Here is a 19538-nt window from a genome sequence, read left to right on the forward strand (position 1 = left end):
GGTGCTCTTATGTGGTTTTTGGAGTTCATGAGCATCCAGTGAGGGAGATGCCAGGGAAAACGTGGCTTATACCCATGTGAATTGCCTTGATCAAGGTTGCCTTGTTTGTTGCAGAAGTGCGTGGGACTCATCAGGGGAAGTGGTGAGGAAATTAATGTCTTTGGGATCTGGGTTATTGCTCTGTAGGAGTGTGAACATGCTGTGCTGTTGCTGGAGATCTGTTGCAGCTGTGTCATCTGATGAGGTGCTGAGCAAAGAGCTCTTCAGGCCAAGGGATATTGGTGTCTTTCAGTGTTTCACAGGATTTGGTGCTCCAGGGTAACTTGTGAGACACCTCAGAGTGTGTGTGTGAAAGGGAGCATCTGGGTGTGAACACAGGTCAGATTTGATTCTCACACTGCTTTGAAGGCAATTCCTCATTTCTTGTTGAAGTGTGTAGTAGATTGACCTGGACCAGTGGAAATTCCCTCAAGTCCTTTGACTGGTGGGACAGCAGAGTTCATTGCCTGCCTGTGATCAGATAAAACCTGAAGCTTGCTACATGGACTGAGGAAAAGGAGTCCCACAGATTTGTCCAGAAGTTGGAGCTGTTTAAAAGGACCTCCTGAAACTGAATCTTTGGTTTGTTTGCCCATTATTCTGGGAGGTGAAGTGGGATGTAATTTCAGTGCCTAAGTTCAGTACTTTCAGAACTAGACTAAAGATTTTTGATGAAAATCCTCTGCAAGCTTTAAAGCGAAAAATCCACAGTTTACCATCAAATCTTCTCCCCAGGACAAGGTTCCCCAGCAGTGCTCTCAGAATGCTCCCACTCGTGCTGGCACCAGATCAGTTTGCCTCTGTGGGAGGCTCAGGGTGCTGCTGGGAGCAGATCAGTGGCCAGCCTGTGCCTGGGGAAGGTGGCATTGGCCCAGGGTCAGCTGCTGGAAGGGAAGGTAGCCTGAAGGGTAAGGGGTAGTTAAGTTGTTGATACCCTAGAGTTGTTGTCTACTGCTGGCTGGTGGAAGATGCTGCACGTGTCTGATTTCTTTCTCTTTTCACGTAGCCAGTGCTAAGACATTCATGCACGCTGAGGAAACAGTGCTCAGGCTGCAGAGGACCAGTTTTGTTCCAGCTGCAAGGTCCTAAGATGTGTAGCACCTCCCATCAGTGGAACTGGGAGAAGGGGCAGGAGCAGTTTCTGAGGTTTTGGTGTAGCTGGTCTGCTCCTTCCCTCCCCACGGCAGCTCAGTGGGGACAGGAGCAGTTTGCTCACCCCATGGTGACAGCAGCAGCAGCAGAGCTGTGTGTGGAGATGGAGCACAGCTGCTTGGAGCGGGTGACAGATGACAGAGCTCCTGCCAGGGCCTCCTCAGGCCTCTGGGCACCGACCCCAGAGCTGCTGCTCAGAGCTGCAAGGGGGGACAAGGTCGGGGAGGGAGTGCAGGGAAGCCAAGGACCCACGAGCTGGGGCAGGGTGACCTCTGAGCTGTCCTGTTCCCTCAGGGAGGGCAAGGAGGGGAGCCAGTGTTCCCAGTCTTGCCCTTTACGCTTTTTTGCTGCTGCTTTCAGCAAACTGGTTTGGCCGAAGGAGCTGTGGGGGGTTGCAGACAATGGCTGCTCACATTTTCCAGCTGTCACATACTTAATGACATTAACTCCACAGCCTCCTATTTTTTTTACTGATTTAATTTATATTTTTCTCTGTGGCACAGCCAGCTGAAGTGCTTCCAGCAGCCCAATACACCCAAATCCTGACCCCATCAGTGCCCTGCCACTCTCAGGGATCCTGCTCTGCCAGGCTGCCCTCCAGCAGCAAAGCTGTTTCTTGCATGTTGGAAGCAGTGCTGAATGTCTGAGGTGCAGTGAGGATCTCTGGTCTTTCCCTCCCCTGGAGGAGCTGTAAATGTGCATTAATCTGATGGATGTGTGGGAGGGAACTGTCCTCCCCCCTGAGAGCAAGGAAATAATTCATTTTGTGTATGGAAAAGGCATCTCTTCTCTGCACAGCCTGCTGAAAGCAGCAAAAGCCACGGGCTCTGAGCATCCCAGAGCAGGGGAGGTGCAGGGGTTTGCCAGCTCCATGGCCCTGCTCACAGCAGTGTCCTGCCCTTGCCCCTCTGGCGGGTCCCCTGGGCTCTGTGGCACTGCCAGGCCCCGTGTCAGTCACACCCTGGGCAGGGCGAGCCTTGAGCCTCCCACCCTGTGTCTGCAGTCACTTCCTTGAGCTCTGCTGTGCCTGTTCTGGGTGGAAGGACAGCTGAGCTGGGAAGGGTGCTAAGCCCTGCTGCAGCCCAGTTGGTTCAGTTGTTTCTGTCAATTAACAGACAATCTTCATTCTGCTTTTCCTGGGGATAGGGGTGGTTAGGGAAAAGACACTCAGCACACACACAAAAAAGGAAAAATACCTTTGAACTCTGTCAGCTGCTTGAATCCTGGAGCTGAGGGGCATCACACCACTTCCAAACTGAGCCTCTCCACCTAGCTTTGACTCCAGGCATACAGCTTGACCTTGTTATAATATGTGCATTACATTTAAGTGCATGCAGCTCTGCAGACAGTTGACATTCTGTCACAATATGCTGCTGCTGTGTGTGAGCATGCCTGTGTGTTTAGATGATAAGAGTTGTAATGTTTGAGGAGGCTTTGGCCTGGGAACATCCTGAAGATTTACAGTGCCTTTATGCCACACTGTGAGGTGTACCTGCTAGGAATGTGCTCTCATATGCATTCTGCTTCCCTCTTATCATGTGCTCTGGATTTCGCACAGGTTCTGCAAGAAAAATAATTTAAAAAAGCTCATTAGGTCATTTAGGAACACTCCAAAGAGTTTCAGTAAGTTGCTTCAATGATTCTTTGGTATTCCTGCTTTTTATTTTTCTTTTTTTATAATGCTATAGCAATAGCTAGTCACAAAAAGTCAGTGCTTTAGTTTATTAATCAGTGTACAGGCATGTTAGCAAACCCTTCCTGCCCCAGAGAGCCTAGACTGTCTGGGCTGTGGGGTGGTGGAGTGTGAGGGACCCAGCATGGGAGAGCCACAACACCAAAGTCTGGCAGGGTCTAAGCTGTCTTTCTGTGCAGCAGCAAGGAGCTGTCCTCTGCAGGTGTTGATTTAAGAGCTGAGAGCCTGTGGGTCAGACTCGTGAACCAAAATTGATTATTGGAGTTAAATGCCAGCAAAAGCATCTCTGTTCCCCTGTGCGCTGAAGAAAGTGAACTTCAATTGTTCTCAGAGGTAGCAAGTGAGGATGTTCTTCCCCCAGCCCTCAGAGTGGGCAGTGGGACTTTCCCAGGGGCTTGCTTTAGCCTGCAGACACTTGCCAATTTAGCAGCAGTGCAAAGGCAGGAGTGTGGGAGGATTCCCATGGGGTGGTGAGTAACCTCACAGACCTCCTGATGTGCAAAAGAAAAACTCAAGTATTAAGGGCACTTGAGGGCTGTCGTTCCTGCAGACCTGACATTATTCCAGTCCACTTCACCTGAGGCTTCTCCTTTTTGCACCATTTCATTTTCTGCTTCACTGCCAATGAAAGCAATATGCTATTTTGATATTATTAGTGGTAGAAAGCCTAATCAGCCTTTTTCTTTGACAATATCTGCCCTGCCTGCTTGAGAGCTGATCCACCCCGCCCAGCCAGTCACACAGCAACATTTCCCAAGGGCTGTGGCACAGCATCCTCCTCCCTTTCTGGATGTTTTTCCTATTTACCAGGCACAAAGGGCTGTGGGAAAGAGTCAGGCTGACTTTGTCATCCTGCTGGCTCTGAACTGACACATACTGAAGTCATTAACTTGGCTATCAAATCTCAGCCGTGGGCTGAAACTTGGCAGAGAAGGTTTTGGGGCAAAGTGTGTGTGTGCGACAGGATATAGTGGATTTTCCTGTAGGAAGCCACCTGCGTCAGGAACATAAGCAAGAAGGGTTATCATCACCATGCCTTCAGATTTCTTCACAGATATGTGATTTATGTGCAGGGCACTCATCCTAGTTGAGATTCCTTTCACTGGTATTTGTGGACTGTGGTTCATGCTGATCTGTGCCTCTGACCCCTTCTTGTCAGATAAACACATGGTTGAGTCTTGTTAGGGTCATTCATTACAATGGTCAAAATACAGTCATAGAAATATGGATTTCTCCCTGGGAAACTTCAAAAGTGCCCTTCTCCCCATCTGCAGATTTGATACTACCAACCAAGTGAGCTGTGAGTTAAGTTGTTGAGAAACAGGCAAGCCTGGAGCATCTGTTTTTTGGGCCAGTTTACCTGGGGTTGTATTTTGGACTCTCCTTAGCATTAGGAGATTTGCCATTGAGTGTCATGGCTCTAAGTTTTGATGTTTTCCTGCACCTGTATGTGAGCTCAGAACCACCCAGCCTGATACGCAATAGCTGGGGAAATAACTTGGGGCACGTGTTACCTTTCTGATGTTCTACAGCAGAGGGTAGGCAGGGAAACCCACACAGCACCAGTGTGGCTGGCAGCACCCTCTGAGGTATGGTGACACCCATGCAGGGCCCTGTGTGCCAAACACGTGGACATGGTCATCCCTGCACTAGAGCAGGTGGTGAAGTGCTGGAAAGGGCCTTTCCCTCTGGCAGAAGAAGGGCCAGAGCCCATCTGTGTGTCAGAGCAGCACCACCGTGCCCTGACACCTCTCGTGCTTTGCACAGCCTGATTCCATGCTGGATGCAAGCAAGGAATGCTGAGGAGGATTTTCTTTCATTTTGTTTCACCAGCTTTCTAATTTGAATCTGCCTGTCACTTCCTTGCTCCAAAACTACTTACTTGGCAGGGTCAGGAGCGTGAGTCACGGCCATGGCCCAGGATCCTGCCTGCTGCTTTGGCCAGCAGCACTGCAGCTGGGGCAGAGCAGACCTGCTGCTGATGCTCCAGTGTGCCTGCTTGCTGCAGGGCATGCAGGCACCAACCTGGAGCAGGGGAGAGGGTAAATTAATAGGCTAATGAGCAAAAGCACTTACTCTGATGTCTGAGCCCAGACCTTTTTCTGATGTGTTGTTGTCCAAGGAGAAGGTTGTGTGCACTCACTTGGTAACTTCAGCTAACTTCTCCCAAAGGCAGGATCATTCTCAAAAGAAAAAGTTGGTGGGAGAAGCATCTGTCTCTGATATCATGGGCTGGGAAATGAAACTGGATTCTAAAAGGAGATATTCCTTAGAGATTGAATGGCTTTGCAGATTTTGTGCTGAATTGGGGTAGGCTTTCCATCAGGATTGTGGGGAACATGGTTTTTTTTCTCTTTGCTGGTATCTGACTATGTGACTTGTGCTGGACCTACTGCTGGAAGAAGAAACGCAGTTCCAGTTGGCAGCACAATGACATACAGGGTTTCCTTGAGTTATCCCTCCTGGTTTCCATAAGGGCAGGACCATGGGGGCCAGTCCTCAAGGATTCATCTCTTGCACCCCACTGCTAAAGAAAGCAGAGAAAGTGAATATGCAGACTCTTAGAAAAACTGCCTGGCAATTTAGTAGGTGAAAATGCCAGTGCTGCCTTGTAATAAAAAAGACAGAGAAGGAGGGAGGGAGCAATATTTTGTTTCTGGTGTATAATGTTAAAAGCAAACAAAAAGCCCTCTTAGGGATAAAAGAGACTCTCAGAAGTGCTGCAGCCTGCTTGAGATGTGCAGAACTTTGTCCACAACCTTGAGGACTTCCAGTGCAGCTTCAAGCATTGTGTGTTGGCCAGACAACAATGAACCCTTTGAACACACTTTGGGTCAGAGTACTGTTTTCCTGGAGGGGGAAAGGGAAGGGAGGCTGGTACTTTGGTCTTGTATCAGCAGCTGTCTGTGGTGAGCCGCAGATGATTTCAGAGGATGGCAGGGCTGGCTGTGGCTTCTCTGTACAGGGCTGGTTCCTGAGGCACTGAATCTGCAGCAGTGGGTTTGCTGCAGAACCATTGCTGTGCAAGACTTGAAGTGCCTCTGCCCTGGCTCTGTGGTTTCAAAGAGAGCTTTTAAACAAACGTGGGAGTCTGTGAAGTTACCCTGCTGCGATGTGTCAGCTGTTGACACAGCAACATGACAGTATGTCATCACTTATTTCCTGCTCGAGGGATCATAAAGCCTTTTTGCATGGTGTAGTCCCATCTGTTTTCCAAAAGAGAAACTTTATTGTATCTCTCTTGCCCTCGTTATCCACCCCTCCCAGACTTGGCCTCTGGTGCCTTTCCTGAACCTTTCTCTTGAGCTCTGGGGTGAGGTGAGAGAAGGAGGTACCCACCTTCTGGTACATGTTTGGGGCTGCACTGGCCCTGCTCTGAGCCCTCTCTCTGGCCTGCTGTCATGTGCTGACAAAGAGGATATTCTGTGCAGTTACTGGGTACCTAAGTCTGACCTCTTTGCCTGAGCAGTCTGGGACCAGAAATGCCAGCAGGCCAGCTGGCCTGTTGGACATGAGACAAAAAACTCTGATATGGTACTTGAGAAACAGAAGTTGCTTTGCAGCCCTGGTTTGAGCATCCAGGCATGGTGGGAAGCCCTTTCTTTTAAAAATCCATGCACTGACATATCTGTTTCTTTAAGCTTTCTCTTTTCTGTGTCATGGAAAACTAGACTTGGTACCAGTGAGAGAGAGACCAGTTTGGTTCTGCTGCTCCAGGCCAGGAAAAAGTTAGTGGCATGAAGTCTGCTAGATGGCAGAGTTCCTCTGCCTTCATCCGTGTCATGTGCTGCCATTGGAGCTGCTTGCAGGTTTCATTTTCTAAGTTAATTAATAATAAATAATTTTTAAGGGTTCCTGAGTTTGCTGATTGGGTTTTCAACAAAATGGAAACATTTTGCAGAAAGCAAAAGGGTGAATCAACATCTGGCAGCTTCCTCAGCCACTATATTTTTTGTTCATTCTTGTGGATAAATGCAAAAAAGAATTTAAGTGAAGTCTTTGTGCTCATAAAACCCTCACTGTCCAAGCATGATTGATTAGGGACGCTTGCTGTTACCCTAATTGTCTTTTTAATCTTGGCATCGTCCACGTTTTCCGTCTTAGCTGTTTTCACTGGAGATGAAATGTTTCTTTGCAAAGGGGCAGGAGACACCCACCCACCCACGTCGGGGGCTCCTCAGACAGATGGGTCAGTGTTCCCTGCAAGCACGGGGGGAGCAGGAAGCCAGCCCCTGGCCACAGCTCAGGCCAGCAAAGCCATAGAGAGCCTGACCCTATTTGACTTCTCTTCTCTAGATCTCAGTCTCTATAAACAGCTTTTTATGGTATTTGCCTTTCAAAGAGGAACCAGGGTGTGGATGGGAACAGTGACAAAGAGCCACTTATAAGGACTGAGTGAGCTCTTACAGGAGTCCACTGCGTAATTTTCAGATCAACAGAAAAATCTTGCAATGGCTTAAACCCTGACGTCATCTGAGGCATTTAGCCTCTGCTGAGGCTGTCATTCAGCCTCCCAGCAGCCAGGGCCAAAAGATTTGTGCTCCTGTTACAGGGAAACTGAGTCATGGAGGTGCTCAGTGCCCGGCAGAAGAATTACCAGTAAATCAGAACCAGAGGCAGCAATTGAAAGCAGAACCCCAGTGCTTGGAAAACACTGCTTCTCACAGGAGCATGACTTCAGCTGTGTCCTCAGCAAGGGCAGACAGCTCCTCATTTTTTGCATAGTCGAGCACAGCTCTGTCCTGGACAGCAGGTACTGTCTCTCGGGGTGCCAGGGTGATGTCAGTGCTCAGGCTGCTCAGGGACACAGAGCTGTGAGTGGTAACAGCCTGTGCTCAGGGGGTCCCCCCAGCATCCCTGTGGCACACACCACTCCCCAGCTATCCTGCTGCGTTCCTGTCCAGCTCCCCACGGGCTCTGGGTCATCCTGCAGCAGGGCAGGGCTCCCTCTGCAGAGGGCTGCCATCCTTCCTGGAGCTGCACCAAGCAGCTGCTTTCTCCATCTCAGGCAGGCACAGCAGCACCAGCAGTGATGGAATAAGCAGCTGTGTCGTGCCTCAAGTGACACGTACATCTTTTAGGATGTTGCTTCCTGGTGTGGGTTGAGAGTTGAGAAGCTGAGGAGCTGGTGTGACCAGTGAGGGTCATCCATCACCATGGATGCTTTTCAGCCCTTCATGTGTAGAGGGTTCTGGAGGAGTGTGTCTGTACAGGGTCACAAGGGTGTCAGAAGATGCAGCTTAACACTGTGTGCCATTAACTTCATCCAGGCTGTGGCTGGCATCCCACCTGGCTCTATCCACATCTGCTCCCAGTACAGCAATGTGTGTGTGCAGACCAAGTGCCCAGTCCGTGGACTGCTCTTGCCCAGGGTACTGCTCTGTGTCTTATTCCTGACTTGTGGCTGTGAGGAGGAAGGATGAAGATACACACCTGTGGAGCACCCAGAGTCAGAAATGTGGGATGTGCCACTGAGCAGCCCTTTGCAGAGGGCATGGACAGACATGTGCCCACTTCCCCTAGGGTCACTCACTCCTTTGGCCACATGTGAACTGGTCAGACTGGGAGCTGACACATCCCACCCATGTCATTCTGCTAATCCTTGAGAAGGGAAAACGACACTGCTCTGCATTTCTGTAGATTCTTTACCAAACCAGGATAATAGGATTAGTGAGAATGCCTCAGTCAGTGGAAGCACAACCCCTTAGCTCAAGTCTCCCTGCTTTTGTTCTCCAAGCAGGTTTGCCATAGGTTCTCTCCCATTGGATGTGGATGTTTGGCATTCCACCAGGATGGGCAGCAGCTCCTGGGCAGCTCACAGGGTAAAAGTGATTCTGCTGCAGCAGCAGATCTTGTGATTTGGTGCTAATGCCTCTATATCTCCATTACTGTGCATTTGTAGGGGTTTTTTTAATACACTAATTAACCAACAGTTTGATTTGATGGCGATACTCTGAGCTCCATTACAAGTGGGCAATTGTAACTCAACATCCCTTGGGCCCCGTGGCACAAAGGAGGGGTTTGAAAAGCTGCTCCATGTGCAGCACATTTGGCAAAGGCTCCCTCCTCCCACCCCTGGATCGAGTGTCCTGATCAGGGGATGGAGCTGCAGGGCTTGTTTCACTCCTTGGAGGAATGGCATTAGGAGCTCCAGCCCGAGGTCTGGTTCTGATTTGCTGGGAGACATCAGACTCCTTACCTGCAGTTCAGGGAAAATGATACCACTTTGCAGGGGCCTCGCAGGGTTCAGCTGAGATTAATAAGGGAGGGAGGGGAAGGGAAATATCTGTGGCATTTTGTTGTTACTATTAATGATAGAGAGTGAAGCCAGGGCATCTCTGTGAATGATCACTGCATTTACCTCTTGAGAGCTGGCTGTGCTTTTTCCCTCCCCTACCCTCTACTAATCAGAACAAAGTTAAACTTTGTAGTAGAAGGGCTCAGAAACCAGCATTTCTCAGTGTCTGAAGAAAAAGCAGCTTGTTTCCCAGTGTAATTAGGTCCAGGCTCTCAGGAAATGAAGGCTGTCTAGCTGATAAGTGTTTAGTAATGATTACCAAGCCAAGGCTGGGGAAACCAAGCAAAGTGTTTTCATTTCAGAAGCAGCAAATGCAGCTGAGACTTGTGGTGTGTGTCACGTATGGAGGCAATTGCCCAAGTGGTATGTGGCCTTGCTCACTGGAGCACGAGCCAGCTCTGCCCTGGTGTAACTCCACAGGAGCCTCTGGAGCTGCACCAAGAGCCTGAGCAGCAGAGCACACATCTCCACACTGTGCCCCTGGGCTGTCTGAGGTGTCCTTCTGGGGACTGCTGTCACTCTGCTCTCAAAGGCAGCAATTCCTCCTCAAATTATTAACAGTGCTCATCAAAGCTGGGGGAGCTGGAGGAGAGTAAGAGGCACATTTGCAAGGGTGGAATTACATCCTTTCCAAATGAAGTACACCTTTCCTTGGTGGTGCTGGGTAAACTGAATGTGGCAAAGCATGAAGGTGTGCTTTTGTTCTGTGTGTCAACCCTTATGAAAGGGAACCTCTCCCCCAGAAATTTCAGGGTCAGATTGTGCAGAGAACATGTCTGGAGGTTGCTCTGCTGTGAAGTCAACACAGTCCATCCCATGTCAGCATGCTCATCTTGTCAACAACCCTTCAGACCTGATGTTCTCTCAGTGTTCTGGATGAGAAGAGGCTTGAGGCCCCCTTCCCTTGCCTGTTTCGTGTCCCTTCATTTCAAAAGAGGCATTTTGGTGGGAAACCCTATCCCTGTTTTATTCAGATGGGTTTGAGTTTTAGGAACACTGAGCATTGGAGGAACCTGAGGAGTTTTGCAGTGCTGCTGCAATGCCTCTTGCCTTCCAGATGAGTCAACGTGTACTTTGCAGTTCCACGTTTTCTGAAAGCTCTAACAGCCTAGTGGTAGGTCCTTCTCAACCACATGTGTACTCTGGTGAGAATAATACTGCTGTCTTCAAATCTCCCAAATCCCTTATTTATTGCAGCCTGTATAAACGAGTTCCAGAAAGGATTATATAACTCCCAGGAGGACAGGTCCATCAGTGGCTTTTAAGCACAGTGGTCCAGGGGCAGATCCTGGTTCAGGAAGTCTGAAGGTGCTGGACTGTGCTGACAATGCCTTGTGTGTGGGGGTCACTGTGTGCCACCATGTCCTTATGCCTGCCCACAGGTGTCCACCCCTGGCCGCTGCTGGGGGAAGATTCCTGGGATACTGGAACCTTTGGGCTGAGCTTGGCAGCCCATACAGGTTGTGTTCCTGGCAAGACTAGGACCTGACAAGACTAGACTCCTGGCAAGACCTCTCCTTTGCTTTTCAGACCAACCAAGATTAAATTACAGAACTATGGATATATTTTCACTTCTTCCTTGTACTCTCTCCCTTTCTCTGCAACCTTTGTTCCTGATGCAGTGTTTTCATGCTGGCCCAGTAGTGGTGAATCAGCACAGAAATTTCTTTTCAAATATGGCAGTTTTCACCTAAGGCATTACCTGAGTTTGCTTCCCCTTGGTGTCAGTCAGTTCCCCTTGTGGTGAAGGGGAACTGACTGACCCCCAATCTGCAGATCTTCTACAGACTTTGCAAAATGCTTGATTTGGAATCTGATGGTTTATTTAATCAGATCTGCACTGCCCTAATGTCCATCACCATCATGATGTTTTCCATGAATTCTGCAGGTGTCAGTCATTATTTGTTGGTTTATGACTTGAACCCTGGTAAAGGTATTCAAGAAATATTGTGTCTGGAGAAAATGTGAATTAAAACAATTTCCTTGAAGACTGTCAAAGGTTTTGGGTGAGAAGACAATGCATAGATATGCTGTGAGTCTGTTTTCTTGTTGAAATTTATGGTTTGTTTGCTTCTCCCTTTACTGCCCCATGACAGATCAGGGCAGGGAGAGATAACCTCTTCCTCAGATAGCACAGTCCTGTTTGCAGCCCACCCCCAGGGCTCTGCACTCTGCTTTTCAAACTAAAGCTCTGGTGCTAATACCATAAAACTGACCATTGCCACTGTCTGAGTCAGCACCTTCTCAAGAACACCTTTCTATTGCTCCAGGGAAAGGTGGGGAGGCAGTCCACAGGGTGGCACAGGCCTTAAACCTGTTGACAAAATTCCGTTTACAGCACAAAAGGGCTGCAAAAAACAAGCATCATTTATCACCAGGTCGCTGTGTCTTCCTGGCTCCGGGGTGGTGGTGGAAAGCCATGTGTCTTCTGAGAAGGGCGTGTTCCAGGGACACACGTAGCTGCTTGGATGTTGTCAGGGAGCAGCAGACAAGCGTATGCATCTGCACAGGAAACTTTGGCTCCCAAAGGGCATTCGACAGCTCATCATGTCTGACTCTTCTACGAGGTGCTGAGCCATTGCTGAACCGTAGAAAGGGAGGAAAGTTTCTGCTGGAAGAATTTTTCTGCTTGTCTCAGATTTTTCAGTTGGGTTTTTCTTAAGTGTTTTAGTAATTATTTCTATAGAGATACCAGGGTGGAGAGCAACTGGGTTAGGAGTTTGACCCAGTTATCAATCAGTGCAGCTTGATTTGCTGCAATGTCCAGGGAGGCAGGATGCTGGGTGAAAATTCACATCTAAACTGCAAAGTTGCTTTTAGCTGCCTGCCAAGTTTGTTTTGTTCTGGTTTTCCCCTAAAAGCATGAGACCCTCCTCCCCTGATAGCAAAGGCCTCCCTTACTCCTTGCCAGGGTGTTCAGTAAGATTCACCTTTCCTCTCCCAGGTACTTCCATGACTCTGGGGACCGCCTGTCTCTCAGTTATCAGTCATTATATCAGATGAAAGCTCATTATTTGTCTAACAGGCTATGGCCTGCAGGAGTGCTGGTGGTCCCTGGGGAGGGGATAGTCACATCCTGCTTGTTCCCAGCTGCTCGATTTCATTAGCTTAAAATGCCTGGGCTAATCTTGGATACTTTTCCAGGTGAGCAGCAACTCAGGCTGTCATAGGGATGTTATAACAACAGGAGGAAGGAAATGCAAGAAAAAATTCTGCTGTGGAAAGCCTGGTTGGTTTCATACTGTCCACCTCTTAGTATCAAGCACTGCTTGTTGCCATTAGTGTGTGAGTGTGTTGCTTCTCCCATGCTACCCATGTCCAAGGGCACTGATTAATTGTCTAGCCAAGGAAAACTCTGGGGTGTAGGAGCTTCGTGGGTAACCATCTGCACAGATTCCTGAGGGCTGAATACATCCCACCTTTTCCTCATTGAAATGCTGTTTCACAGACACCTTAGCTGCTCTCAGAGTTTGCTAGGCAGACCTGAGTGTCTGCAGAGGACAAAATGTGGCTGAGAGTGTATTTCACAGTCAGTCAGATCGAAGGTTCAGTAAACACAAACACATTTCCCACTGCTTGCTTTGCAGATGAATCCTGCAGTGCTTCAGTGCGTTGGAAATTTATATGGGAAGGGTCCTTCCTGCTGGGAAGTGGTTTTGCTGAGTAAATGCCCTGCTCCTTGTGCAGGATTTGTTACACAAGTATGCACTGAAGTGTGTAATGCACAGCCAGAAACGTGTGGAAATCTTCATTCTTACATGCCTGGGAATAGTTCAAGAAGAGCATGTCAGAGAGGGAAGGAAGGGAGGATGTGAGGGTCAATCTAATTTGCTTTCTCAATGCCAAATGGCCCTTTCAGACAGGGTTACCCAGTCAGTCTGCTCAGCATGGATTCATGCACACATAAAATAATGCCAGCATGGCTCAAGTGAGAGATCTGTTAAGAAATACGATTTCCATCTTCATGAATTGAAAGAATTTTATTTCCATGAAGAATATTGAAGTGGTGTTTGGTTTTAGATTTCCAGGTATTTCCCACTTTCCCAGACTAATTCATCATCTAGTCAGCTCATTTGATCACACACCTACCAATCCACATATATTTGTATCCTGAAAATTGATTGTTGGAATACCAAAAATCCCCAAGCTGTTTCTAAATTTCCTTTCTCAGGAGAGATTTTCCCTGTGCCAATCCTACAAATTTGTTGTGTTTTGGATTTTAGTCTACCAGGGTGATTGGTAGGCAGCAGCACACAAGCTGGGCTGGTCTAAGAGGAACTGTCCAAAGCAGTCTGGAGGTTGTCTTCATTTTGAAAATGAAAAAAAAACCCTGGAAAGGTATGTGTGGAACCTCCAGGAATGCATCATTACTGCTCCCCATCACAGCAGTAGCAGGAATAGGAGGCAGCCCTGCTTGTCTTGAGTTGGAAGACAAGAAACTGGTCAAAGGTTTGGAGAGCAGGGGATGGTGTGGTGCTGAACTTAGAGATGGCCTCACACTTTTGGCTCTTGGTACCTATTCCCTGCACTTGATTAGGGTCCTTTCCTGCTGTGTGCTTGCCTTGCTCTCTGATTTTGGTGGCTCTGTGAGCCCAGATGGTGCCATAGTGGGCTGCCAACAGCTCAGACATCATTCTGCAAATGTGTGACCCATCAGCAGAGGGAAAATTTCCTGATTAACTTCTCTGGAGAATTTCTTCCTTCTTATTTTCAATAATAAAACAGTTGAGACAAGGTCACATGCTATTTATAGCCATCTCACCGCTCCTTGCTCCTGCTGGCCTGGGCAGTAAGCTCTGCACAGACACAACGAGATTAATCCTTCATGACACTGAACCTTTTATTTCCCTTGTGCTTGCAGGCTCCAGAGCCTCCTTCCTCTGTAGACTCCAGTGCACTAAGCCTTCAATACAACACAGCAGCAGTGGAGCTGTGGAAAAGTTTAGAAGAGCATTATCTGTTCAGCAAACCAGGGATTGTCTGCCAGGCTGGAGACTTTGGTTTCTAGGTTAGCTGAATGGTTTGAAATTTTTCATCACAAGCTCCATGCCAAGTTCATCCATTCTGCAGTTAACTGAGGTTATGTGCAGGTAGGTCCAGTCCTGGCATGGCAAGAAATGCTGAGGGATCTGACATATTTTTTAGTACAAAAACTTTACTTCTGTTCCCCTCAAAAAATGACATTGTAATTGAAACTACATTTTGTGTGAGGAAAAAACCTTAATATAGAAGTAAGCTGGATTAGGACAGTCTGACACAGAATGCATGACAGCTGCCAATATCTGATACGAAGTTCAATGCAATGGGAACTCATTATGAAAAATAGTCAGGAGGTCTTGGCTATATCCTTCCTGTGACCCCTTGTCTCAGGTAGTCAGAATCTGTATTGCTTTGGCTACATTCTCTCTAAAATCCTCTGACTTTTGCACCTCTTTCATCCTTGTTTTTGCCGTGAAAAGCTCAGGGTGAGCTGGGAGCAGCTGAATACCTGTAGCTGCCCTGGCTACAGCTGCTTCCCTATGTAAGATGCAGTGTGTCAGTGTTGAACTCAGAGTGGTGATGGGAGGGCAGCCCTGGCTGCCTGAGCTGCCTGTAAAGCTGTGCAGTGCTTGTCTCACAGACCTGGCACCCTGCCTGTTCCACTTCCTAATCCCCACTGCCAAGCTCCAGAGAGCAAACTTAAAGGACTGCAAGTTTTGGGTCATTGTAGGAGAAGCCGTGGTGCTGCTGTGAGGCCTTTTCCCTAGGGAAGGGGACAGGAGGTTGTGCCAGCTTGCTGAGCATCTGGCACGAGGGGGACTTTGGTCAGAATTCATTTGTCTGCAAGTAGTGAAGGCAAGTGTGAATTCAGAACATGTGCCTACACATGGAGCTGAGCCAGTCTGAGGTGTTAGGGGATGGTGTTAGTGATCAGGTGAATCCTCTCAGTTTCTCTTTACGGGACCCAGCAGCCAAAGTGGGGGTGAAATCAAGCAGCAAGTTAGACAAGTTTCAGTGAGACAGCTTGTTTCTTAAGCCCAGCAGGTTGGTGACTGTGGCATCACAGGTACAAATCATTTTGCTCAGCATAGAGTTTGCTGGCTTAGACATCTTGACAGGTACCAGAAGGACAATGCATAGTGAAGGTCTGTCAGTGTTATGTGTCACCACGCAGCCCATGAAGACTCCATAAAGGGTTGTCTCAATGGTTATCAGTGAGAATTGCATTCAGTTGCCTAGTGATGATCAAGATGCTCACTCAAGGTCCTTTCTCCAGCCAGTGTTTGTTCCTGCTCAGTGCTCCAGTCACAGCAGCCTTCCTATTCCAAGCCACCTCTGCAGGCTGGAAGCCACAACCCCGCTGCAGCCCAGGCCAGCACTGTCCCAGATGGGAGTGAAACTGAGCATTTGCAGTTTGCTGAAATTCTTTCATCTGAGGTTCTGCTGCTTAAAATAATTTTTTCCAATTTTTCTGTGAAATGAACCACTCCTGAATCTCATTGAGGAAAATAAACGTCTTCCAGCATCTGAACCCAGCAGCACTTGTGTTATGTTTTCCCCTTGTCAGCTCTAGATGTTGGCATGTTAAGAACAAATGGACAGGGCAGGGTGTTCCCAGTGCTCTCTGTGCTGATGCTCTGATTTCTTGTGTCTTCTCTGGCTGAAATACACAGGGTTTGGTGCAAAGCTGCAGCAATGGTTCAGTGATCTCATTCCAGTGGGGTGAGCAAGCAGACCTTAGAGCACATACTGAGGTTGTGAGTCTACATGTCTCATTTTTTCCTTGCTGATTTTTATTCAGCAGTTGTTGTGCAAAGATCAAAATCTCCTTGTGTTACGTGCTTGCACATGCTTATTGCCCCCAAGTTGCTTGCCATCCAAATAAACAAAATTACTACTCTGTGGGAGAAATGCTATTATTTTATTGTTATTAGTTAAAAACAATGGAAAATCAGGCACAAAGAAAACATTTTTTTTTCCAGTGGCTGCACAGTGAGATTGTGACAGGGCCAGGAACTGAGTCCAGGTGTCCTGAGTCCCAGCCCAGACCTTTAAGCACCAAAATATCCTGCTCCTTGTGAATTCAGTGTTTTGGCAAAAGTTTCCCCAGAGTGTTTCATAACTAATGTCAGAGCTAGACTCTGAACGTGTCTTACCAGTAAGGAATTTTGCTTTTATATACACTCACCCACTTAAAAGCTCCCCCAAACTTAGCAGCTGTTGGTGTCTTTGTGTTACTTGAATGTTTCTAAGGCGAATATGGAACATGATAAATTGGAGTGTTGAGTTGAAGTGTTCTGCTTCGAGTCCACTTAGCAAACTCCAAAGGTCATCTCTGCTGTGTAGAGCCAGCAGGACTGGACTCAGTGTAAGTCTTTGAAAGGGATTGTTTAAAAGGGATTTTCTGTTGTCTAGAAATCAGGCTCGACCTATTTCAGAGGGGTGAATTTTATCCAGAAGAGCTAAGCCCATCCTGGGATCTCTGACAGTTTTTGACAGCTTCCTGAAAAGGATCTAGAACTAAGGGGAAGAAGGACATCCCACAGCAGACTATTGCAGATTGTGTCTTGAGGGACCACTTCCCATTTTGAGAGGTCTTTAGTCCCATTTAGATCTGCACAGGCAGGCTACTGTTTGTGAATAGAGATCTGTGATGTGGAAGAATGCAGTTTCCCCCAGGCAGCTCAAACAGCAGCTTCTTAGCAGTCCTCTGGATCAGGTCAGCAGCTCACATCTCCAACAAACCTCTTGTTCCATCTTGACTGTCTCTACTAGCTGCAGTGGCATTCCCACAGACACTCAGCAGGACCCGAAAATTCCCTTTGTGAGATGCTCTGGTCCGTCCTTTATCCCACATCCAGTGGTGTCCAGCTGCAATGAACTTTTTCGGAGTGGGACTATGTTGAAATGATCTATTTCAAAATGGAACGTGTTTCTGAATAGGAATGTCTCTTAAAAAAAACCAAAAAACAACAACTTCTGCTCTGAAAGAGTTTTGTTTTTTATGTGCTGTCCCGGTTAAAAAATTCTTATAGTCATTTTTCATGCCTGCTGGAAAGCCAAGGGATTATTATGGAGAGTGGTGTCCTTTGGAAAACTCCAAATGAAAGACTGGAATAGATGTTGTTTTTGCAGTAAAATCTGGCTTCCTTGCACATGTTGTCAGTACAGAGATAATCCCTAAAAACTTCTGAAGTTTACACAAGGCAAATATTTTGCATTTCTGTGGGCACTGCAGCACAGCTGTGCTTTGGTGTGCACAGACCTGGGGAGCAGGCTGGGATGCTGAGGCTTTCACCTTCCTTTTGGGGATATTCCTGTGCTTCCTGGGCTGGCTCTGCCCTGGGGCCTGTGTGCCCTGCTGCAGGATGCAGGATGTGCAGCTCGTGCTTCCCTGCAGGTCTCTGTTCTCATTCTGCTGGGTGCCTGTGCAGGTGAGCTGCTGTACCGTGTCACATGGATGTGCCTGAGCTTGCTGGCTCTGCTGCCTCAGGGGCAGCCTCACAGCACTGGCACAGGGCTTGGTGTGGGTTTTGCTGTCAAGGAGAGCACTTGGACACAGCCTGGCCTGGGCTAGCATCAGCCTGGCCCTGGCTGACAGGTTTGGGTCAGACTGCTGATGTATCCCAGGGACCTGGCTGCAGCTAGCTGGTACTCAGTGGTGTTGGCTTTCTTTAGGAAGCAAGTATTTTGGTGATTTCTCTCTTGCTAGCTGGTGCAGAGGTTTCACCTGAACATCTGTTCTGCTCCTGATGCTCCCAGCAGTTGCCATGGATATGTTTAGCACTAACAGTTCTGTTTGTTTATGAGGCTTTCTCCAGGGTGAAACTGATGTCTGGTCTCAGTTCTGAAGCTCTAAACCCAATATCACTTGTTATATCAAAATAAACTTCTCTTTTTACCTCTGCCACCATCAGCAGAGTCTGGCCTTTTGCAGCTATACACAGCTCAGCTTAAGATGTGGTCCTCAGTCCCCATCTCCAAGCAGAAGGCCTCAGCCTGGACATAGCTCAGCCTCCAAGGCTTGTAGAGAGAGCAGTCTTTGCAGCTGCTTTCTCCCCCTCTCTCCATCTCATATCTCATGAGAGCATCTTTCAACTTGAGACTATGCAGGGGGTTGGAGTAGCTGAGTTAAGAGGATGTGCTGCTGGAAAACAGGCTGGATCCCATCACCAACAGACCATGTTGCAGTGACTTGTCTGGCTCTCAGGAACTCCAGCTCTTTCCATTTCACTTATATGGGGCTTTCCTCTCAATTCAGCTTTTTTCTTTAGCCTCTGCATTCAGGTTTTCCTTGGTTATCCCACTGTTTCCCAATCCAGCGATGTCAAAAGGATGTCAGAGGATGCAGCATAAACTGCTGTGTTCACCTCCCTACATCACCAGTCTCACCAAACTTGGTCTTTCTCACTTTGTTACAGCTGAACAAGCTGGAGGAGGCAGCCAATGCAGCTCACACCTTCTTCATGGCAAACCCTGAGCACATGGAGATACAGCAGGACCTCGAGAACTACAAGACCACGTCAGGGAAGGTCAGCTTGGTTGACCGGGAGGCCAGGCAGCACATGGTGAGTCTGAGCTGAAGAGGTGCCCAGCTTGAGTATCAGGAGGCCTGGGGAGGAGAGATCAGGAGGCCAAGAGAGATCAATCTATGAATGGGGAAATTCTTACCAATACAGCAGAACAAACTCTCAACATTTTCACTTAAGGCAAGCCTGCTCCTGCCTTCTCTAGGCACTCTGCTCTTTGTTTGATTGCTCCATCCCCAGCCTGGTCCCTCTGTTCAGAGAACTCTGGGGTCATCCACGGCTGTGAACACACACCAGCAGACAGCTTTGATGGAGGCCTTCATGACAGATGTCAGCTCCTGTGTGTTTCCTTGGCTCTGTTTGTTTCTTTTCACCTGAGTTCTCCCACCTGGCCAGGGTACATGCACGTGAGTGGCTGTGGTGGTGAGGGTGCAGAGTGGCAGGCAAGAGAGTGCCAGTGGTTTCCAAGTCAAATGCCAGGGCCACCCCTAACTTCCCAATTCCACAAAACTCAAGGCAGCAGGAGTGGCTGTTTGGTGTAATTAGTGGAGATTAGGGGCCATTCTAAGAAAGATCTTCCTAGGTCAGGACCAATCTATTCCCTTGTCATCCAGTGTTGTTGTTTGGTGCAAGGGTAAAAACAAAAAAAAAGATGGGTTTTTTTCTATATATATAATGCATAATCTAGGCATGGCACTGAGGATTCCCTAAGTGTGGAGGAGTTCGGAAAAGCATTTAGGCACGTTTATTAGGTTCCACTGGTCCAAAAGTCCATCGAAGGCTTAAACATGGTTTAATACGAGTGGCTATATCTGATAGGTATCTGGTGAGATTGTCCTGTCCCCTT

General features: G+C 48.1%; 1 protein-coding gene across 1 annotated transcript in view; it reads left to right on the plus strand.

Moving 5' to 3' along the window:
* Positions 1-19538, plus strand: part of P3H2 (prolyl 3-hydroxylase 2) — a 61440-nt gene that overhangs the window by 25207 nt on the left and 16695 nt on the right. The window contains exon 2 of the mRNA XM_063407905.1: positions 18584-18730. Coding sequence (XP_063263975.1) covers positions 18584-18730 — 147 coding nt within the window. The remainder of the gene's footprint in view (positions 1-18583; positions 18731-19538) is intronic.

This window comes from Prinia subflava, chromosome 11, assembly GCF_021018805.1.
Source record: "Prinia subflava isolate CZ2003 ecotype Zambia chromosome 11, Cam_Psub_1.2, whole genome shotgun sequence".
NCBI lineage: Eukaryota > Metazoa > Chordata > Aves > Passeriformes > Cisticolidae > Prinia > Prinia subflava.